This window comes from Simochromis diagramma, unplaced genomic scaffold (genome assembly GCF_900408965.1).
Source record: "Simochromis diagramma unplaced genomic scaffold, fSimDia1.1 OVJJ01000501.1, whole genome shotgun sequence".
Taxonomy (NCBI): Eukaryota; Metazoa; Chordata; class Actinopteri; order Cichliformes; family Cichlidae; genus Simochromis; species Simochromis diagramma.
The window spans coordinates 6,098,201-6,122,577 of record NW_024387320.1 but is presented as its reverse complement, the minus strand read 5'-3'; the positions used below and the strand labels follow the sequence as shown (position 1 = coordinate 6,122,577).

Sequence of the window (24,377 nt, the reverse complement as noted above, 5' to 3'; positions counted from 1 at the left end):
CATAGTAGCTTAGTAGCTGTTATTTGTCTCCGCTAAAATAACGATTCCTGAACCGATAATAATTAAGTTATTGGATAGTTAAAAAATAAAATAAAATACGTGTTTTCCTCCGTGAAGCAGGAAAGGAGGGGGTGTTTGAATCGTGGGGAATGAACGGCAAGTGTAGTTATGATTGAGGCCCCTTTAAGAGGTTTTTTTTTGGCCACTAAACTGTAGCGACACCAGCGTTGGTGCGTAAAGAGCATCCCTCCTGGATTTCTTCTGATATTCCTCCAGGCTGCTGCTGATTGGCCGACACATGGCTCATGTCTGTCAGATTACATGCAGAAACATTTCTGTGCAATAAATATTTAGAGAAAGTGGAGCTGAGAAATGTGCCTTTGCTTCGGTTATTGTTTATTCAGCAGAAACAATGAAGTGGCATAAAAACGTGGTAAAACATTAAGCAGATACACGAGAACACGCTGCTATAAGTTGTCTTATTTTAATTGGGCGCCGTGCTCGTCATTCATATTAAACAGGCGCTGCCTATAGGCCCTCTGGCAATATGTTTTCCTTTATCATTCTGGGAAAATGTTTTGGCGTTTTTTTTTGTCTCACTGAGAGAATGTTGCATAGGTTTAGGTGTGACTACACCATCCAACAATACTTTTTCAAAAATCATCTGTGGTAGCAAAATACTATATTTCTAAAAACTGGTTTATTGTGTCTGACTTTTTTTTAGTTTTTGCATGTACATCCAATCTCAAATCCAACATAAATATACTTTAAAGGACAAAATAAAGAAATAAAAATAAAAAGTGTATTTAAAAAAAACCTCAAAGTTAGATGGAGCGCAGGAGTTGTGCGTAGAAGTTCAATATCGCCTTTAATTCCGTTTTATAAAACCCCATTGGTGTTTTATTTCGTTACAGACACGTGCGTCTTTTGTAAACCCCGCTTTATTGTGGGATGATATCGAGGCACACGACTGGGAGCGCAGATTTGCGTCTTAAAGAGGATTTAGGTCTATTAACAACAAAAGGCGCAGTTCATGGAACATGGGAGAGACCGCGACTTGTGCGTCAGCCGCAGTGATGTGAAGCGGGCTTACTGATAAATGGAGAGACATCAAACCGAGTCATTAGAGGGCTGAGATATGAGACTTTCACAGTGGCGGGCCGCTCAGGGCGGCAGACCCAGGGGATCGCACTCTTCTCTCGGCCTTTTTGTGTTTGTGTGCTGGACTGATGAACGACTTAGATAACGTTAAGCCATTATGGGCTCACTTATTCCCATGAAAAAGAGGGCACATTTTTTCACTGCTGATATCTGTTGATTTCTATTCCCTATTTGTAAACGGAAACCGCGAAGGATTCCAGTTGAATACTCAAAAGAGACCCGAATTTAGAGCACCAAAATATTAATTACACCATTATCCGATAATTATGCATCTGTTGCTTTTATATGCGGCTACTTTCCGCTGTTTTGCTGTATGCATTTATATGACATGCACTTATCTGCAGTAGGCAGTGGAAAATAACTTCAGAACTCCAATCAAATAAATTTTGGCTGCACTTGTTTTTGAGGAAAATAAATGTTTGGAGGAGGGGGTCACTTATTTTTTTCAGACATTACTTAGGCATTATTAATATCTATTGTAATTTTCACTGGCTCAGCGTTAGTACCCGTTCATTGTGAAGCAAGTCCTCATATTTTCAGTTCACTCGCAACTTTATAATGCTGATCGTTGCCTCCGTGCCTTTTGCTCTCAGGAATCTTGTGTGCTAATTCCAGTTCAGACAAGTCCAGAAAGCATATAAACCAGAAGCTATTGGTGACTCATGCGCACATAAAGGTTCAAACACATTTGTCAACAAATGACAAAGGAAATCAAAGCGAAATTCCACAAACCCCGCATTTCTATCTCCTAATCGCGTTAATTAAATTTTCGCCGAATTAATTAGACACAACAGCCATATACAGCCTCCTCACAGGAGTGAGCCACCATAGGCATTTTAATGACCCCGTAATTCAATTAACCGCCTCCATCAGTTCCATCATTGATTTGTGGAAGAAGAAGAAGAAGAAGAAGAAGGAAAAAAAAGCTGCTGAAAGTTGAATTCTGCAAAGTCGAGCCGGCCTGTAATTGCTCGAGACACAGAGATCCGAGGGAAGAAGGGGTGGGGGCGCTGGGCTGAGGTGGCCGTGTATAAATAGTGTGCTCTCAAATACACAGTCACAACAGCAGGAGTGATCTCACCTCCTCTCCACCCCTTCTATCTATCGCTGCTGCCAGCCTCCTAAAAGAGCGTATCCGTGAGCTGTACACTGGTATATAGAGACGGTATATGCTGAGAATTCACGGTGGATTTCCCTGAGCAGGAGCACTACTGAGCGACAGAGCTGACCATGGAAGAACTTACGGCATTCGTGTCGAAATCGTTCGATCAGAAAACCAAGGAGAGCAGCAAAGAGAGTATCACGTACAGGGAAGTTTTGGAGAGCGGCTTGACAAGGGCGAGGGAGCTGGGCAGCCCGGAGACAAACCTGCAGGACATTACGGAGAGCAACCACTGCCCGGTGCATCTGTTCAAGGACCACGTCGAGCTGGAGAAGGAGAAACTGAAGGACTTTAATGTTACGAGGGCGACAGAGGGTAAGGTTTTCACTTTAATTGTGAGAAATGCTCCCGCGTGATGTAGGGGAAAATGTCTCAAGTTCGGCTGTCTGGTGTGTCCGGAGCGATGCATTTTTCTTGTTGTTGTTTTAATTATTATAATTTTACAAAATCTACGCGCATAAAAAAGAGTTGAATTTACGTAACCGCGTTTAGTCAATGTAGTTCCCCAAAGTTAACGCATTAATCTGTTATTGCAATGATAATTTTACAAAGCAGGAGGCGGGCCCTTCGCCAGACCATCGCTTTAACTGTTTAATGATAGTTTGCAAACGAAAGGAAAGAAAAAATACAGCAAGATTTGTTCTGTAGAATATAATCGTATTAAATGTCTAATGTTTAATAATGATTTTAGCCTTATTTGGACTATATGTCATCATTTTATGCCGGTATTAAACTATCCGGCAACAACCTACTTTAAGTCAGCACTGCAGTGTATTTTCTTTTGCCTTTATTAGTAAATTATGTATTCTTGTACATTCTAGCAGGCGTTGTTTAAAAGCTTAAATATAATGTAATTATGATGCAGTGTATAAACCCATAGCCTGCAGGACTGCCGATTGCCACGCTCCCTTAGACTGCACACTCTAGAGTAGCACTAAATCTTTTTATTTTTTCAGTTGCAAAATCGTGTGTAAGCTGAAAACATAAATAGATCTACCTTTTAAAAATCACTTTATTCATTTCCAGTCTGTGAAGTAGCATACAGCAGGAGCACAGGCCTCCTTTCACTCAGCAGTCACAAATGTGCAGTGGGCAGAAAACTATGATTTAGTGGATTTGTTTCTATATTTATCCTGTAAGAAGAGTTTTAAAAAAAATGGAGTCAGCACTATGGCGCAATAATCAGCCCTATAACTTACATTAAATCAGTCTTTTTTAACATAAACTGATCGGATTTTATTTAAGTTAAAATGACTTTCATTTGAGAGAAAAAAAGCAGTTCGGCGTCAGCAAAGTACAAACAGTAAAATGAGACAGAAAAGGCCATTAATTGCAGCAGTTGTCAGCTGTGTTGCTAAAATTAACGCTGATAACACTTAATAGCTGCTTATATAGGCTGTTCTATTTTTATTAGGCTATAGTGTACTGTCAGCCACGCAGCGTAATGGTGTGATTAAATAAAAAAATCTGTTGGCTGATGATTTTTATGGATATCCTAAAATAACCAAGGTCTGTTTTATGGAGGTGAGTAATTAGGCCTAAATCTTCTCCGTTTAGCCGGGACTTATTTCTCTGCTCTTTAAATCGCTTATACCCTTATTAGGCTTCCATATTGACTGATTTACTTCCATTACGGCACTGACATTACACGCTGACTTATGGAGGCTGGAAATGCAGCCATGGGCCTCTCTATTGAAGAACTAAGCTGTGTAATGTGTGTGTGTGTGTGTGTGTGTGTGTGTGTGTGTGTGTGTGTGTGTGTGTGTGTGTGTGTGTGTTGCTGTCAAAGTGCCAGGCCTAAGGCCCCCTGTCAGGGCCCAGTGTTGACTATATGGGGGGGGGAACCCTTAATGCGCACTTGTGATATGTGTGTTTTGAGCTTGGAATATGTGCATGTGTGAATTTTAAACGCATCTTCTCCTTTAAAAAACAATAATAATAATTGTTTCCTTTCCCCACCACCCGTGGGCCGTTTAACAGGGATATATGAGTGTAAGGAGAAAAAGGAGGACGTGAAGTCCGAGGATGAAGATGCACAGGGCAAACTGAAGCAGCGGAGGAGTCGCACTAACTTCACCCTGGAGCAGCTCAACGAGCTGGAGCGGCTCTTCGACGAGACGCATTACCCGGACGCCTTCATGAGAGAGGAGCTGAGCCAGAGGCTGGGACTGTCCGAGGCCAGAGTGCAGGTGAGGATTTCCCACATAGGTTACTCACTTTCTTCACTCTCGTGTCTGTGATGCAGAGCGGAAATCGTGCTGTTGCTGCTGCTGTGTGAGGAGCGGCCAAGAAGCTTTGCTGTCTGTCTGTCTGACGGCTGTAGTGTGAAAATATTTCTGCTGTTGTTAAGCAACACTTGTAAGCTCGCGTGTGTGTGTGGGTGATTTGTTAAGTGGCATCACTGCTTTGTGGGAAATATGTTAGTGATCTAGCCAGCCCTTAATTTGTTCTATAAGGAAACCCCACTGTAATTAACCGAAAATATAAGAAAATATATTTTTAGCTTTTTAGAAGGGAAACCGGACCATGTGGATCCATCGTGAAATAATTTTGCTATAAAACACGCATATTGCTATAAAAACGTGAAAATATATTATAAAACTGTGCAGTCATTTTGGAGCCTAAATAAACCTTTTCTGTTGTGTTTGCTCGCACACTGAGCACGTTTAAAATCCTTTGAAATGACTCGAAATACGAAAGACTGCGTGTGAGCCACGTGAAAAAACGACTTTTTAAAAAAAATTCTGGTTTCTTTTGGAACATAAACAGGTCGCATCGTGTGTCCTGAAACATACAAGTAAATAAATAAATAAAAAAACAGAAGAATAAAAAGCTAGGAGCTCATTAGTTTAGTGACAAGTTGACCACTTGACAAATAAATGATCCAGCTTGTTAGTGAAAAAGCTCCACGTCTGAAATATTGCTGTAATATTCCTATGGGGAGGTTTGTAAAGCCCCGTCTAGCTTTCTCTGTGGTGTCCTAATATTCCTACAGGGAGACGGTTTCACTGCGACATTTATAAATGTTAGAAACATGACTGCACAATTGCCGCAGATTTGACTATTTAAAAAAAATATTTATTTAGGAAAATATCAAATGTAGAGGGTTCACCGGGCCCTCTTAACAAGTATGACAAATAACTATTTTTTAAAAGTGTGTGTTTAATGAAAGATTCACGTACAGTAGCAGTAAATCAGTTGTAAACCGTCCAGGATGGATAGCCTCAGAGCCAGCTGAACTTGCAGCGGTAGGCCTGTGGAGCCTTGTGCCTCCGATCCGAGCATCCTTGCGGGTAGAAAAAAAGAAGAAAGAAATCCAGCCAGTGATTAAAATGAATGAAGAGCCTGAATGGCTGCTTCAGGGGACGCGCTCTTATGTCAACTCGTATCGCTCCTCATTTTCTTTGTAATATCTGCCATTGGCTTGATGTAGTGTCCCCATAAAAACAGATTAGAAATAATTCAATTCTGGGCCAACTCTGCTGCTGTTCAGCTATATCTAATCGGATGAATAAGCCGCATCATAGAGCTTTATAAGCCACCGACTACCTTTTTTTCCTGAGCGGACTTAGTTGACAGCAGTACACTGCGATTATCGCTAATAAAGTGCGTGCATTAAAATTATTTATGGAGGAAATATGACTGATAAAGACCGAGTCTGCGTGTGTGTGTGTTTTGTGTTATCAAATAGACACTCGGAACCTACCGATGTTCTCTTTTGGGGGAAAAAAAGATGAAGGGAAAAAAAAATAAAGCATTTTCAGGCTCTCTTTTGGGGGGGTGCGCACTGGCACATGTTTTCTCCAGATTTAGTGAGAGCGAATTGCAGCAGGGCTGTTACAGGCTGTGAACCTGCGCTCCGAGCAGCTGTCAATGAATCTAATTGAAAGTTATGAGAGCTTGGTGAGGAGCAGGCAGTAATTCGGTTAGGACTAATATCTTTGGGTTTCTGGCGCGCTGCTAAATTAAATGTCATTATTCACTGTCTCTAATAAAAAATCAAAAAGGAAATGAGATTAGGGTATTTGTGAAGCGCATCATTGAGTGGCCCTTAATGAAGAAATAACTGTCTGAACCAGTGTAGTTCACTTTGCTTAACATACTGGCACGTAATTGGAATTGATCTCGGGCCCGTCTAATATTAGCCTTGATTTATCTGAGGGATTACTGTGCGTCTATGCAAAATCACCTGGGATTTTCATAAACACCTTTCCTACCATCATTTACCGCTGTAGAGCTAATAACTCACGGCGTAAACAATCGCAAACAATAACGACAATGTGCAGTGTTTAGCTTCAGGCCTACACCACGATGATGATGATAATAATAATAATAATGATAATAATAATAACAATAATAATAATAATAATTATGTACTCTACGTGGACAGGATTTATAGACATTGATAATGCATTGACAGGAAAATCTCACTGCTGTGGTTTTATTGTAAAAACTATATTTGGATGATATTTTGTGAAGCTGAGAGCGATCATTTGTTTTCCTCGTAATTTTCGCCTCGTTGTTATCTCCTGCTCTCTCGCCTCGGTCCCTAATGGACGCTTTATCGACTTCCCCTGTTATTGCAGTCCCATCGACACGATGTTGCACGTCGCTCCCCCGCAGCTTAAAAACGGCGTCACGGCACCCCGAGTCGTCAGCAACATCATCAGTCGGCGCCCTTTGTGGTCCGCCACCGGTCGCTAATTTTCGCATCTGTAAACGATAATCATCGCGGGGGTCGAAGGGGAGGGGAGATAATGTTATTCAACGAGGCAAATTAAGTTGATGGTGATTAACAATAGGCCCGCAGCCTGCAGCTTCAAAGGCAGTCAGCAAATTGGAAGGTAGTTAATGACATTTATTTATTTATTTGAAGGATCACAGTATCCTTGTAAAATTGCTACACTTTTTCTTACAACCCTACTATAACTTTGTTTAAGTTACAGTGACTTTAAGTGGCTGTAGCTTAGGAGATAGAGCAGGTCATCGGAAGATTGGTGGTTCGATCCCCATCTGCCAAATATCCTTGGGCAAGATATTAACCCCATGTTGCTCTGTGTGCATGTTAGATAGACAGAGCAAAGAAAAAAGTGCTTGTATGAATGAAGCAGTTGTGTAAAGCGCTTTGAGTAGAAAAGTGCTATATAAGAACCAGTCCATTTAGCTCAGTTTTAAAAGTATGTTTTTTAATCTATAAATTAGTTTAGTCTCATTTACAGTCTAATATTTTTTTCCTCTTTGAAAATTATTACAATTCGTTTTTATTTGTGAACACACGTGACTTAGGTTTTATTTGCTTGCCTGTGTTGGATTTCCCCTGTTTTTATTTGCCTGGTTCCAAAAAAATAAATAAATTTGTCCATTTATGACAATCTAATTTCACTATTTAAATATGACAACAAATAGGACAGAAACTGTTTGCATCTATTCTAATCAGTTCTTTTCTCTTTCGATTGCAGGTTTGGTTTCAGAACAGGAGAGCAAAGTGTCGAAAACAAGAAAACCAGATGCACAAAGGTGAATGCAATTTGCTCCCTTTATTTTGGCCTCTTAATATTATTATTAGTGAATTTATTACTGATTACATTTTGACACAGTTTCACCATTTTTATGACTGCATGTGAAAAAAAAAGTTGTGACCTCCTCATCTCACATAACAACAACTGTCTGGCTGTCTGACAGACATCTTTCCCTTCTCTCCAGGTGTTATTCTGGGCAGCGGCAGTCCCCTTGACGCATGCAGAGTAGCACCCTATGTCAATATGGGCGCCCTCCGGATGCCCTTCCAACAGGTAGGCCATGTTTTCATATTTGCGGTAATTGACAAAGCTTGAAAAATCTAAAAATAATCCAGAAACCAAAATAAGCTTAAATGTAAAAAAGGAAAATAAATAATCCAGTGGTGACAAGTAATGCGTCGTCTCTAAAAAAAAACCCGTCAAATAAATGTAAAAGTTGAGACTGGACTGTTTTGCGCTTGGATATGCGGTGGAATTGGTGTCAGAGTGGGCCTTCTATAATTGTGCTTCCACATGCATGTATATAAGCCATGTGCAGCTATTAGACTGAAGTGATGAAAGAGTGCAAACGTGGAGAGGGGAGTGAAAGGGTGGGGGTGTTCAGACCTCAGTGCACCTTTCACCTTCTGGCTGTGGGGAGAAGGTTGGACCGTACAGGGAGAGGAAAGGTGGGCAGACATTTGATCTGCTGCTGTCTGCTTCTACGTCCCGGTTGCTGTGTTGTCTGCTTGACCCTGGCTAAAAGCAACGGCCTAATTAAGCCAACAGTGCGGCGGGCGTGAGCACATAAAAGAGATGATGAAAGCGGGGAATGAAGTGGGCTCTGATGGATATTGGCGTTGAGCTGCACTGGCAGGGGTGGAGGATTGAGGCCTGCATACTGAGAGAGAGGCACGTTGCACGAGGTTGAAACAGGCACTAGGCATGCATGGACTCAGATATTACAACGCTGCATATGCATGGGAAACGAGGAGATGGCTAGCGGCTGGTGGATGGGTAAGGTCGTGACCTCTTGTCAACAAAAAAGTAAAGACTTGTGTCTTTTAAAGCAATGCAAAGTTTGTGTGTGTGCCGGGCCGAAAGCACACAATCACTCTGAACCCGCGTCACCTGTTCCATTTTCAGAGACAGATTAATTTCTGCCATAACCCACAAAATCAAGTTTCATAACTGTGATTTGTTTTTCCAGCGGTCCTTCTGCATTGTGTAACCAATCGCGTTTGCACTATACAATTGGAAATTATCAGTCACGGCTGCAGTTTGTTCCCCGATTCTTTCGGCGAACGCGATACGTGGAAAAATTTGTTGTTTTGCAGAAGGTTTTGTTCGGATGCCACTGCAGCGCTTAGAAACTACAAACTCGCGGGTCCAAATTAATTTTCCCTTTCGTTTAACAACTTTGATTTAAATCTCCCTTTTTGCATTTTTATACTAAAATACAACTAAAAATAATATTTAGTCAAGTTAAAACTTTGACTTTCTATCGTGCTATTTTGGTTGGAGAAGAAAGCTAGAAATACTTGAGTTTTCCCACTTCTTCCTGTGGTGTTTGAAACACATGAGACATGGCAACAGGCTCAGCTCTCTCCCTCTGAAGTAAGCGGATGCTTAATTTTCACCTACTTCTTATAAAATAATTGCCAAGAATGTGAAAACTGATATCCTATGCTCCTTATGGTTTCTTTTTCTTTTTTTTTCTCCCCTTGACTCAGGAATATGTCTGGATAAATATTTATAACTCCAAATATGTGAATATCTTTTCAGTGCAAAATAGTTTATTTATGCAATTGAATACATAATCAGGATAACAAGACTGCGTATTTCCAAGGGTATAACAGAGTCCTCAGTCTGAATTAAACAAATCTGTTCTGGGTCCTAGAAAGACTTTGATTCTAGGCGATTAAATTGGATGTGGTGTCTGAGAGCAATGTATGATTCATTAACATTTAGAATAGCTGACATGAAGAAAGGGCTAAAGCGCAGAGTGCAGCCCTTAACTATTTTCATAGAAAACACACTGTAAGCAACAGCTTTGAGGGGGTAACATTTGAGGGGGAATTTAATAGTGTCAGACTGTGAAACCTAAATCCTCTCTGCACACACACACACACACACACACACACACACACACACACACACACACACACACACACACACACACACACTTGTCCTGAGGGGCTCATTCTGACTTTACATTTTCACTGTTCTGCAGGTCCAAGCACAGCTCCAGTTGGAAGGGGTCACCCACTCCGCCCACTCCCACCCTCACCTGCACCCTCACCTGGCCGCTCACGCGCCCTACCTGATGTTCCCGCCCCCTCCTTTCGGACTACCAATCGCATCTCTGGCCGACTCGGCCTCGGCGGCGGCGGCGGTGGCAGCAGCCGCCAAAAGCAACAGCAAGAACTCGAGCATCGCCGACCTGCGACTCAAGGCAAGAAAACACACCGAGGCTCTGGGACTCTGACCCCACCGGGCTGCCCCTCCGCTCGCCTGATGCCCATAATCGCCTCTCACACAAGACTGAGCCTGTGAAAGGGCCGTGACACTCACAGCTAAAACTAAAATAAACAAAAACACTGAGTGAGAATGAAAGAGAGGAACACATAACAGAGAGGGGGAGAGAGAGAGTGGGTGTGAGAGAGAAAGGGGGAGAACAGTGGAGGAAGAAAATAAAAAAAGAAAAGAAAAGGAGGAGGGGAGCGAGAAAATTGTCACAAAACCAGCTGCCAAAACAAACCACTTGTAGAGAACGGTAATTAAATACCAATGAAATCACCTTTTACTTTTCGCCCAACAGGCAGGACTTCTGCGGGGCCAGTGGCTCAGTCCACTCCAGGCACAGATCACATCCCAAGGACCGTACAAACACATGTGGATGTCTGTCTGAGGGCCAGGCCCGGGGCCCGTCAGACCAGAAGATGTTAGAACAAAGCAAACTGGCAGGCAGCAGCAGGGCCAAAAGCAGAGCCTCGCTGACGCTGGCTGACGCCATGTTGACAATGCAAAGGGTTAAACTTGTGTGTGTGTGTGGGGGGGGAAACAGACCCAAACATCACCCCACCGAGGTATTGGAATGGCTCTCACCTTCACCCGCCTCCCCAATCCCCCCTCCCTCCCCTCGTGCCCCGCTCCTCACTAGAGAAACGAAAGAAGAAAACATTTAAAGAACAAAAAAAGGCCATATTTGTCTCCAACCACTGTGTTCCCTGCTGCTGCCAAGTGCATGAGCTCTAATGGAGGACCGTTACTGGGACTGGTTTCCATCCGCACCTGACATTAACACTCGACAGCTGTTTTAAACACTGCCATCCAACATGCTCCCCCCGACACCTTCAAAGTCAAAGGCCTCCATTAGAGCCTGATACCCTTCTTCTGATGGACTTATGCTCTAACAAAAGCAACAAATCCGTTTGTTTTTTTTCTCCCTCTTTTTGTTGTTGTTAGTCGCAGACTGGAGAGACGTTGCTCTGTGTTGTCGGGCATGTGCTGGCGAGACTTTTGGTTTGCATTTCTCCCTCAAAGTGTGCTCTATCTCTCTCGCTCTGTCTTTATTATTTTCTTTCCTTTCTGTTTGTTGTGTTGTATTTTTGGGTAAAGAAGTGAAGATCGCCTTTGCACTTCAGGTCTCGCACGTGGGTGTTTACAAATGGCACTACAAGCAGATACTACTTTATTAATTAAAGCGGGGAGCTGGGTTTGATATCGTCACGCGATCAGCAAAAAGAACAATTATCTTAGATAAAGGGTATAAATGGGATTTTCTTTTTTCCTCTTTTCTTCTTTTGTAATTCTGAAAAAATATGAAGAAAGCATCAGTCAAACTGAAATGCAATGGTGTGCAGTTTAAGTGCAATACTGTAAATAGCAAAAAAAGAAAAAAAGAAGTAAAAACAGCTAGCAGTTAGTCCTCAATGATAAAGAGACCCAATGACTTTATTTTACTTTTATTTTTTTCATGCACTGTTGGAGTGTTCAGTTTATTTGCCAAACCCACCAGTTTTTCTACAGCAGTGTATATTTTGTTTAGTTCGAGAAAACCCCCTTAAAGACCAGGTGCCATATCCCTACATAACCTCCTATGTATTCAGACAATTTTCTATACATCAGGCACAGCTTTTATGAGGAAAGACATGAGCACATTTTTGGATTCAGCAGAAATTAAGGTACATGAAAATAAGCTCTCTTAAGTACTCCACCAACGGTCGAAGAAATCCTTTTTGCTCTTTGCATTTTTAGGAAAAAGTGTTTTATCAGCAAATCAGCACCCTAACCCAAACCGAGCAGTTGTTTATGATACGATTAGTTTAATTTTGCATGTTGTATGTGATTTTTTTTGTCTTTTTCATCCTTAATTTCCAAATAAATTCAACGTGTATGTTACAAATTGTTCCAGAAAAAACATTGGGATGAAATATCGTTTATTTTGACCACCTTTTAAACACTGCTGTCAGACCCGTGCTAAATATATGGATCCGCTTCAGGTCCGCGTGACCTCGATCAGTCTCCAAACAACATTTTCTGTCTTACCAGACCTCCATTTAGAAATGTTTATTAATGTCTCCATTTTAAATTAAGCATATGGGTGTTTTATTTATTATTTTGTCTGAAAGTTTATGAAAGATTAAATAGTTGAACTACAAGTGTACATTTTTACATGGCTTTGCATTTATTTTTGTATGTTTTTATTAAGTGTTTCATTTTGAATTGGGGGGTGGCGTGGGGGGTGTGGCTGTAGTAAGTTGTTTGCCTAAAAAAAAAAAAAAAAAAAAAAATGTAGCGTGTCCGAGTTTACAAACATTTCAGGGACGGTTGAATTTAACAATCCATGGAATTTGTTGTACCCATTAAAATGATTACCATTTCATATGCAAGCATGCCTAAACATGAATCATCGTACAGTTTGTTTTTTTACCCTTTTGAGTCACAAAATATGAATGTACATCTTGTACAAGTAAACTATCAATAAAGTTATAAATATTTGTACACGACTTTAAAAAGATACTGTTCAAACTTGTTAAACTGCACGAAAAGCCTGGGGTTTTGCACATGAACTAATCCTCCTGGGGAGTGTAAGTGTAATTTTCCTTATACCCTCGACAAACGAACAGCACTGCAGTCCTCGGAAATTACTTGGATACACAGTGGTAACCACGTTTCCAAGATAATAACAGCAGCCCACGACTAATCCCCTCTCCCAGTGTTCGGGGTATTTGCGTCATGCTCTCTTCGTGCCTCACATCATGTTGCGGCTGATCCTCAACAGCAGTCTCAATCTGCGGATCAATATTAATATCGGTCTACAGTTGACATTCACGCAGACTCCGTGTTAGCCGGTCCAGCTCTTCACATCCAATCTGTGCCACACACCAGCAGAGAAAATTGAGCTGCTATAAAATCCAGATGCAGCCCTTTTTTTTTTTCTGGAGCCTCTTGCGCGGCACATCTCTCTCGCAGTGTTTGTCGAAATGACACGGATAAGATTGGTATGGAAAGTGGGGGGCAGTACAGTCGTCAAATAGAAGCAAGATGGCTGTAACTGGAGTGGGAAGCCTGCAAGCGTGGAGGGAAAATAGCAGGCGAGCAAAGAGATGCGAGGGTTACTGTACATCTGACAAGTGATGTCCTCTGACCCGTGTGCTCAGAGAAGAGCTTTGGTTTGTGCTTTGAGCACATCACTTGAGAGGATCGAGAATTTCTGCACGTTCGTCAGCATTTCAAGTCAGTCCCTCCACTTGTCTTACCCACCCATACTACATTTTGCACTTTAAAATGGTCAGCGGCTTGTTTTTTCTCAGTGTATTAGCTTCCTCTGGGAGCCTAATTCCAGATGTGTGTATACAAAGTAATTATACCATGTGCTATAGTGGCTTATTGTTTGAACCCCATACAGGAATTATCCCAAATGGCGTCCTGTTGAATGCGGTACCCCCTAGAAGGTCGCCGGGCGTTTAATTTGTACCTCTTTGCTCATACATCAAGATTGAGTGATATGGTCGCAGACTGATGGCTCCATATTTACCCAGTGACCCCTCTGGCTGAGGCTAGGTCTGGAAATAACAGCATCCTTTTATGTGTACTAATAATTAGCAAGGCACACACAGCCATCCATCAACCACCAATGAGCCATGGCTGCTTTGTCAACATGTTCAAGCACATAAAGCTATTTATGTTGGCCACAAGTAACAAATACACAATAATATCTTAATAGAGGAGAGTGTGTGTGTGTGTGTGTGTGTGGGAGGGGGGTATTTAGTGGGCTCCTGTGCTTGATATTAAATGTACATCTGGTTTTATTGCTAATGAACGTTTCCTTGGTTCTTACAGGCTGCAGAATGAGGGCTCGCTCCTTATTGTCCCGACGTTTTAATCCTCTGTTGAAATGTACTTGGATTCCCTATAGTGATCTCAAATTCTGCTATAAACGAGTGCTTCTTCAAGTAACTGTTGTGATTTCCAAAAAGTACAGATCATCAAATTTTTTTTTCTCCCCCATACGCTCCTTTCGTCGTCCTCTTCTCGTCACGTCTGGTTCGGGAAGAATGAGCTTCGCAGCTTGTCCCAGAAGTCTGAGGCTCAGTGCTACGCCGCGCTAGCCCATCAGAGGTCAAGTGCTCAGGGGTCACGTGAAAATAGTTTTTTTTTTTTAATCACATTTCATTCTCATAATCCTCTTTGAAATGTCACACACAACTATGATCAGTCGTAGCCTCAACATAAAGCTGCGCGGGGCACCGGTAATGGTGTGAAATGACAGAGCTTATGGGCCTGAGAAGACAGTATATATTTAGCTCAAAGACATGAAGTTAGAGCTTTTGTCATGCTATATCACAATAACTTGAGGGGCTGCTTGCAACAACTCTGAAAATAAAAGGCTTGTATGGTTTAGTTTGGAGTTTTTTTTTCTTGTGTGTGTGAACCAACTTTGTGGTTCTTAAATCCCGAGTAAATCCTGTTCCTGCAGTTTCAGCTGTAGCTTGAAGTGAAGCCACCCAGAGAAACCTCAGCTGAAAACAATCGAGCTGAAGTGCTGAAGTCACTACGGTCGGCCAGGGATCAAAGGGCGCCTTTCATCCCAGTTTGTTTGGGCTAGACTTTGCTTTGCTTTGTTGGCTAATGCTCATAAATGTATCTGGAGTCATCAGCGGTGCGAAACTATATTAAAACCAACATTTTAAGTCTGGGTCAACACTTGGTCTTTCTTTTTTTTCTTTTTAAGTGAAAGTGGAAACTGTCAAGAATATAAATTCTGGGTGGAAAAAAAAGAGGCATTAAGTTCAAATTCCGTTCAGCTGTTTATGTTATGTTCATTAGCCGTTTACTTTCACTTCAAGCATTTGGCTTTTGTCGTTGCAATCCAAGCAAGTTATCTAATAAAAACACATTATTTTCTGTCCTATTGCAGCGTCAATTAGAGGTGATTACTAAACTTATCCGCGCCATCTACAAACACTTTTTCCTAAAACTTTGCATGAAAACAAAAAATAAGATAGAATTAGAATAATTAGAATTTGGGATTATTTGAAGATTAATCCCAAATTGTTCACATTCTTTAGCTGCCTTTTATTAATACCCGTCATACTCTATTACTGTCAGTGTAGCAACCATATTCGCTTACAAATACACGCAGACACCAGGATCTCTATAGAGTGGCTGCGTTTAGATGGTTTGGTTTGGGATTTAATCATCTGGTTGGTTGTAGCTAGATAAGAGTGACTTTCATGATGTTTAGCTCCATCCAGTGGGCTTCAAGTATTTTTGACCACATGTTCTCTCCTGGTTTCACTCTCTTGCTGCCAGGAGGATCCACTTACAAGTTTGAAACAATATTAAATTAAAGACAAAGTCCAGGGGCATCCAAAACAAAGTTTATTCTCAGTTTAATCACAATCAAACATGCACACATGGATAATATAATAGTTTGTTTAAGGATTGTTTAAGGATTTTTTTTTTCAGCCACAGTATTTTGTTACTGACCTTTGGGTCAGCAACATTAAGTATGAAAAAGACATAAGAAAATGGCCTTTTAACAACAGCCACATTAGAATCAATTCAATTTGACTGCTTCATTTTTAGAGTCTTGTTATTTTGCATGTCAGGTTGTGATGGTAAGCTGGGATGCATTAGTAACACTTTTTTCACGGTGACAAGTCAAAATATCTGAGCAATGTATCTGTTTTCTAACAAGCCTCATAATTTATTTGATAATTGATTCTTCTTGTGGCGATGTTAAATGAAAGACACGGATGTGGATGTTTAGGTAATGGGATCTGCTGCTTTATATTTGGACCAAACCACAAACTTTGGGACCAACAGGAAATGCCAAAAACTGTAGTTTCACTAATGGCCACTAGAGGCTTGAGCAACGCTGAGTCATCGATTGCAAGCTTAAAATCTCAAAATTTGCAACACAAATAAACGGGTTTACAGCCTGGTCTCTTTAACTAATTCTACTGTTCATGGCAGATGTTGAGGGGGTTAACTTTAAATCATGTTAATGCAAAAAATTATGCCTAATTAACAGCATGGCTGTTCTGAGTGACAGCAATAGATGTCTAGCGATCATAGCTAGCTGCCTGCTAGGTGTTATCACAATTAATCTTAGCCACTGAATTGGACTTCAATACTGTGTTTTTGAGTTTGTTGCAGCAATAAAATGTTGTAAATAGGATTCATGCTATGCTCAGAGTGATTTTATAGTACTAATTAGGAGATACCTATCTGTGTGTGATGCTCTCATACGACTTATGGATCTCGCTAAGTGAGCTAACTAGCATTAGCTAGCCACATGCCCTACGGTTCTGGCTTCAAAAGAGTAGTCCACAAACAATGGGTGACATCATGGTGGCTACATCCATCTCTTATGTACAGTCTATGATTATAACACTTCTGTTTCATTAGCAGGGAAATTATGAGGAAGAAGTAAAAGTGTTTTGTGATGATACTTCTCCCAGCCTTTGTGTTTAACATGCTAATCGAAATCTTTTTTGTACATTAACTTTTTATGTCTTTCTCTAAAGAGAAAATTGTACTTTGGGCTTCTCCCAGTTTAGTTATGTTTCCCGAAAGAAAGATTATGCCTATTTATGTTAATAATACAAAGCTAAGCTAATTTCATGTGCCTGGTTGCAGTTTAACATAACTGTACTGTGTGAGCATATTTTGAATGTGATGACATAAGACATTGTGGTCTTGGTTCTTGTTGTTGTTCACATTCTTCGCACTCTTTGAACTGCCCACAGCCACTGAGAACATATCAATTCTATTATCAAATGGCTTTTTTTCCCCTTCAAAATAAAATAGATTTTTTAAAGAAATAAAATCCCCAATGAATGATGCACCATTGTTTTCCTTTTCTTTTTTAAAAAAATGGTAGAAATAAGCATTCATCTGCAGTTTAAAAACCATAATTCAGTCTGAAATATCCTCCACTGAAGTGCTGAGAAACAAACACTTCAATAGCTGTTTTTCAAAAATATGTTTCTTAAAATGTCAAATCCCTTTGCTGGAGTCTCTTTCAAAGCTGTTTTTAATTACACAGCTTCAAACTACTATTTAGACAACAAATTCACTCTGAGAAAATAATCATTGCATATTAATGTGATCAATAATCTCAACCAAACGGCAGTTTTATTTCCAGCCGGGCTGCCTGTTTATCTGAGCTCCACTTCCTACCGCGCAGAGAATTTAGTCAATACCGTTCACTTTTTGTTGACAAACAGTTTAGGTTATGTTCATATTTGCAAAAAAGAATGAAATAAAATATTTTTTAACTGGAAAGCAAATAAGCTGAAAAATCAAAACAGATGTGGTAAACATAGCAAAACAGACCAACAGATCATCAGATTAAATTCCAAACGTGTTAGCTTTAGTGAGTTCTGATCTCCTGGAGGTCTCACATTCACATTTCTCTTCTCAGTGCAAGATGCAGGGTTAAGAAACAAGTTTGTCACAGTTTAAATCTTATACTAAACGTTAAAGTAAATATGTCCTGTGTAGGCTTTCTCATGAAAAGACGATTTCATTAATGTTGCCTTGAAACCTTGAAATCTATATTAATTATATTAATTAGCCTGGCAAAGACTCCAATTCAGCTCCAATTCAGAAAATGTGAAGAAAGTTTTTTTGTTTTGTTTTGTTTGTTTTTTAAAGAAAGTTTAAACTTTACACTCTATAAAGTATTTTATTATTACAGGACAGTCTGGACAATGAACTACCTGGACATTTCCTGTAATTTTACACATTTGTCCCTGGTCTGCCCCACTTAAGATCAAAGTGGGCCGTATGTGTAATAAAATGATCTTGACACTCCTGATCTATATGATAATGCAGACGTGCATGCTTTGCACTAATCTTAACTATCGCCGAGAAAAGGACACCTGAAACAGCTCTCTGTTTCAAGATCATTCAGAAACGTTTGGTTTTGACGTGGCCCAGAAAACATCAGCCTGACAGACAACTGGCTCCAGTCCTTTTTCTAATGACAGACAAAGAAATGAGTCCTGGTGATAAGATTACAAGTACAGAGATTTAAATACAATTTGATGGTTACCCAACTTAATTGTATTATGTTAACTGGTGACACATGATTAAATTAAGTGTATTTTAATTAAGTTAACAAATCAGATCAGCAGATTTAAGTTACACACAGAGCACATGAATAAAAATAGCAAGTTAAGGGAACAGGTTATAATTTCAAGTTGATATTAGCTCGACTACAGCTCCGATGCCATTTTTATAGTGAGGATAAAGTTTTCCTTTTTTTTCTTTGTCCTGTGCTTTTTTTTTTTTACAGTCACTAATTAATTTGTCCTGTTTGTGTCAATAGCTGGAATACCCACTATATGTACATTAATACTTGAAACATTTGCTGTGTTTGCTCACCCTTGTTAAACAAATCTTGTGCTTGCCTGGTGAGAGACAGACAAAACAGCTGTGCCCTTTGACCTTTTAGTAGTGGTCACGTACTAAGTAACAGAATCTGAATACAAGCAGTGAGCTGGACGCCTCAGAGACACATTAGACACAGGTGTCAACAGCAATACACAATTTTATAACCAGTATGAACTGAGTTGTTGGTTGTGATCTGTTTGTCAGGACACTGTCACATGTTCACATACAACAGTTCAAAACTTTATTTGCATTTGCAAAAAACTAATTTTAGGTTGATGCTACTTATTAAAGTATCATTTGGTGTGTTCTTTTAGACTTGTCTGATAATTTCAAATATATAAATGAAAGTTATATAAATTGATGTAAGTTTTGACTTAGGCATCTCTTCCATAATCAAAGTGTCAATGATATACAAAAACCTTCTGATCATTACAAGGTTGAAACAAAGACAAACAGACAACTACACACTCTCACTTCCACACCGACGGTCAATTTTGAATCACTGCCTAACCTAAGAAGCATGGTTTCCAACTGTGGGAGGGACGCCCATGCATTCAAAAAAACAAGAATCTGCACTGCAGCAGGTATGATGCATTAATGCATTATACTCTCTTAACTGATGTCAGTCAGATTAGATAAAAGCCAAACCTGTGCAGTTAGCTGTCCTCTGCAGGGTGGTGGGAAAGAGATTTTAGGAGCAGCCCTACAGATTTGTGGCCATCATGTAAACAGTGAATGTTAATGAAAAAGCAAACAGCCTACCTCTGCAAGTTACCCTGGAAAGCAAGTTTGAACAGTTGCGATCGCCCCTTTCCCCCTTCAAACAAGGAGCACTGCAGGGGAAAATAATTATCTGTTATTTCCAGTCTTTGGGTTACATGCATTTAGATGCCAATGAAAACAACTTCCAGTTTTGGAGTTTTGGTAATTAAATGGAAAGAAATGCAAACAGACAGTGCAAAAAGCTTATTTATTTCATTGTGATCAAAACTATCTGATGGGAAACTAGCAGGCAAATTTGTGCCAAATTTTGGCTTCTCAAACTAAAAATAAATAAATAAATAAAATGCTCATGGTGATTTTGTTTGTCAGCACTAACGTAGAAGTGCAAACAGAAGTGCTCTAAAATAGAAAATGAAATTTACCTCTTATTTCCATGATTAAAGAAACATTTGTCACTAATGTTTTAAAACTGGTGTAAATCCACAAAGTGTGGATGAACAGATTAGGCCCCCATCACTGGTCATAATCCACATTTTCCAAGGTAAAAAGATAAAGTAACCTAACACCTGGTCTCTGTGCGCAGTAAGAAAAACTCACTTTGATGACATTTAGATTTCATGTGTGCATATATCTATGTGTTTATGTATGTCCTAGACATATGCATGTACTTGAATCTGTTTGTCAATCGAATTTAATTTGCAGTGATGACTTTTTTTTAAAATTATTTTTTAAAGAGAAATAAAGTTTTTATATAAGGTGATATTCATTCAATTACACTTTTTTGTTTTGCAATTAATTATGTTACTAATTATTTGTAATTTGTATTAACTGACTGCATTTACAAGTAGACAATGTAAATTTACAAAAGCCAGTCCCACTTCTTACACTTTTCTAACATATTAATTTTTTTTAAACTATATGATGTGTTCACTGGAAATATAATAATCTAATGTTAAGTCTTATACAAACATTTTTCTAATACACACAGATATTGTAGTCTATCAGACTAAATCTTTAACATGCATTAATTAAACTGTTCACCACATCTTTCCCCAAATAAGAAAAGATTCTCCTCCACTTTTGAAGTTTTCATACTAAAATTTGATTCGCTGACTCGATAGCTTGTGCTTATTCCCCACATTTGTGCTTAAAAACTTCCCTGCTCAGTAGGAATTCATCATGACCAGCAACAAAATGAGGGCGAATCATGCAGCTGGTACAATAAGCCAACACAATGTGTAACAAATTAATCAGACTTGGCCCAGGGCATGCTTTGGAAAAATGATCTCATTTGACCAGACGGGTCGTGGCTCCTCTCTAATGATATCAGCGTACAGCACCGTGACTCCTCATCTTTGTTGTGGTCATTAAGAAAATAAAAACAGCAGCCTGACTGTCAGATTCTAAACAAGTGTGAACACGGCTGAATTCAGAGTGTAAGATCGCTTCAGTGACGCTTAGCAACCAATTCATATATTTAATGATTATGAATTATGCATATTTTCCCTCAATGGAAAACAGATGGACAGCAAAATGCACTTCAGTGAAATAAGACAGCCCCCAGTTTCCTACAGATCAACATGCACTGCAACGTTTGTTTGCAAAAACCGACGAGGTTATGATATATGATTTGTTTATATACAGTGCACGATGGAATAATAATAATTAAAAATCAATAAACACATTTTTGAATCCATCAGTTCAAGGTATAACACACTATGTGTATATCACACACTGATCCCATGGCATTTTGACCTCTTAGATAAATCAGAGCCTTAACCTTGGGCTTTGGTCGTATCCTCAGCACACTACTGAATGCACTGCATGTGGCAAAATGAGATAAATCTGAATTTAAATCACACAAAATACATTCAAGACAACTAAACAATTCCCATGACAATGATCTGGGGTTATCTACAAACATGTAAAGTAACAGTATGTCATACACACAAAACTGACCTCTCACCTTGCAAGGATTTGTACTGGTGAAGAGCAGTGCCCTTAGGGGGGCCTCGAGACTTCCAGCACATGCTCTCTGCACAATGTGGAACTTATAGCTTCCCCTTAAGGTGTAGAATTGGAAAATATTTCATACAATAAAGGCAAATGGGTCTATAAATTGCCTGAGGGGAAGCTAGCTTTCCTGATTGCTTCTCATCTCACAGTTTCCCAAATGTTTTATACTCTTCTGACTGGTAATCAATAGCTACACATGCAGCCTCTCAGCCAGCACTGGTCTTTTATAGTATGCCTAAGGAGTAGTTGTCAGTCATTGGCAACCTTATAAATAGATTGAGGCTGCATGTGGACAGATGGATGCTTTCCCTGTCAGCTGTGTAATGCCACAGTCCAAATATTTTTATTTGATTTTTTTTTTTACAAGAGAGGATTTAACCTAAAGACTGTTTTTAAAAATGATACCATCTAATTAATTTAAGTGACTGTAGTAAAAATAATATTAAGTTCAAATTCAGTTCAATGTGTGCTTTTTATCAATTTTCCACATGTTGATTGGTTAAATGATCTTTGAACAACATATTGTCCACGTGATAACCTTTGGGGCTCAAAGACCAAGAGCAAGTCAGTCCTGATAGCCTCCCATGTTATAATGTCTGACTTTACAGGAGAAATGACCATGTTTACAGCCTGCTACATCAAACAGTTTTGGTGTCCCTACCTCTTCTAACCCTTCTTGTCAACTCTACATGAATGATTTTTTAATTTCTCACCAGTTTAAATTATATTGATGCATTATTATTAGGGATTAGTTGAGTCAATAAGCTGGATGCCTCGATTATGTTGGCTGTTGTGTTTTTTCTTGCTGCCACTAGTTGAAATTAATTGCAAAGAGATTCATCATCCTGCACATGAAACTCTCTTTACAGTTGCTTCAGTTGCTACATGTATCTGATTGCATGGAAGTTGCTGACTTGTCTGCAAACACTAGGTAACGACTTTTTGCAACGACTGTTGCAAAACTCTGAAGAGGGCGAAGGAAACTGGAAAGTCACCAACACATTTTAAAAATTGCACCTTTTGAAACATGCTGACTTCAGATCATTGCAACTCAGCAGTTTGAAGGTGAATGGTCATTGTTTCCAGGTTTCACTATAGCTCAGAGGATTAATGGCAAGTGTTTGCAGATGAGTTGGCAGCTTCCATGGGCGACAGTGGATATCTGCTAAAAATCAGATCATTCTTAAAGAGGTTTTTTTTGTTGAGCACTGTCTTTGTGACCAATTTACCGCATTAACATCTGGCAACCTCCAGCAATAACTTGCCAACCAGTCTCTAGGCCCATGTATCAATACAATACAGACAATATCAAACTATCTGTTTAACCTTTACACATGCACTTTTAGCAAAAGGGGCAATTTTTTTTATTACAAAGATTTTGGTTTGGTTTGTTTGTCTCAGACTGCTGAAGCCTCGTATAACTTGATGCATGCTCAATGGTACCTTTTGGTTGTTTTTGCACCAAGCTTTTGGGACTACACATGTGCCCTCAGTAGAAACAGAAGGATGGGTGCACAAGCATTATTGTCTCTGTTCATAGCTAATCTACAAATAATTTATGAATTATTTATCAAATTTACAGAAATCTGCAAACTTTTACAATAAGTGCTGCCACATTTGCTAACAAAATAATTATTAGGCCATGCTTGTCAGCTTTGCAAAAGCTCTATTGTGTGTTGGATTGTACAGAGATTTGTAAGGACATCCTTGATTTCAGTCACTGCGGTGATGATTATCCACCCGTGAAAGAGACATCAGTAAATCCAGCAAGGCTGCTGTTTGCTTTGAAGTAAACAGAGTACCTAATTACCCTTATTTACAGGACGCTTCGGAATAAAGCATTATATTATCTTGCTGTGACAGATTTACTTGCCTAATAAATGTGATCATTAGGATTTTCACTCCTCCAGCTATGCCGTGTGGATATTACTGCTTTGCTGACAATCAGATACACGCAAAAATACATCTTTGAAGTAAAGGGCAGAGAACCCCATCGTGAGTTATTATGGATGTGTTGGTGGAATTTATAGAGTGTTATTGACGCCTGCAAACCCACAGGGATGCCACAGACACACATACAGATTAACGCACTAACAAAAAAAGCAACAAATAAATAAATAAATAAAGCCCCAAAACAAATGTACTGTATAATCACCCTCAGAACGCATTTTTTTCCCTGGCTGAGCCTGATGGCTGCTTTTGTGTGCACAGCAAATAAATGTGGCAGGTAGATAATGTGGCACACAGTGATGAAACACAACTGGTCCTGTTAAGTTACTGTACTGCCTGTCCCTACAGGCATGCTTTTGCTATATTGATGAGCAAATGAACAGAGTTTGATTTGACTAGAGAGGATTCCATGAATTCAATTTTGATTTAAATAGCACAGCCCACGCCAGATGACTTTCAGTGGGAAGCAGGAAATTGGCTTGGGCTAAATTGAGTTGTGCTTGTTATGATGAATGCTCAGCAGCATATCAATTTGGAATGAATTTATCATCACACAGAGTGCTTATTACAGAAACTCTGAGGTAATGCATAACCCCTCTGCAGGAACAAACACCTTTATAATCTGTTTATTCAGTCAAACATGCGTTTGTCCGCAATCCTCCGATGAATCGTTTGGCTGAACCTGTGCAGTTTGGATGCTAAACTTGATGAACTTTTCCTCTTTCTGCTGTTATTCTGAGACCCAATTAGACGCACATATCCCACACAACGCTGCGGTTGGAGGCCAAAGTGCGTCTGTTTGTCCAAGGGGAAGAGACGTGGGAGAAACACATAGTGGTTTTACCCGCCAACACGCTGCACTGGGCACGGCGCATATCAATACAAGCAGTAACTAATAACACTGGCTGCAGGTATGTCTCTGAACATCAGAGGGAGACGAGTGCAAAGGTTGT

The 24,377-nt window shown here is 39.8% G+C and overlaps 1 protein-coding gene across 1 annotated transcript; it reads left to right on the top strand.

Moving 5' to 3' along the window:
• The first annotated feature begins 45 nt into the window (after positions 1-45).
• shox (short stature homeobox) lies at positions 46-15,856 on the top strand. The gene is given in 7 exon segments (XM_040005722.1): positions 46-2,638; positions 4,304-4,512; positions 7,783-7,840; positions 8,027-8,115; positions 10,055-10,132; positions 10,135-10,276; positions 10,643-15,856. Coding segments are annotated over 7 exon segments (951 nt in total). The 5' UTR covers positions 46-2,391; the 3' UTR covers positions 10,771-15,856.
• The last annotated feature ends 8,521 nt before the right edge of the window (positions 15,857-24,377 follow it).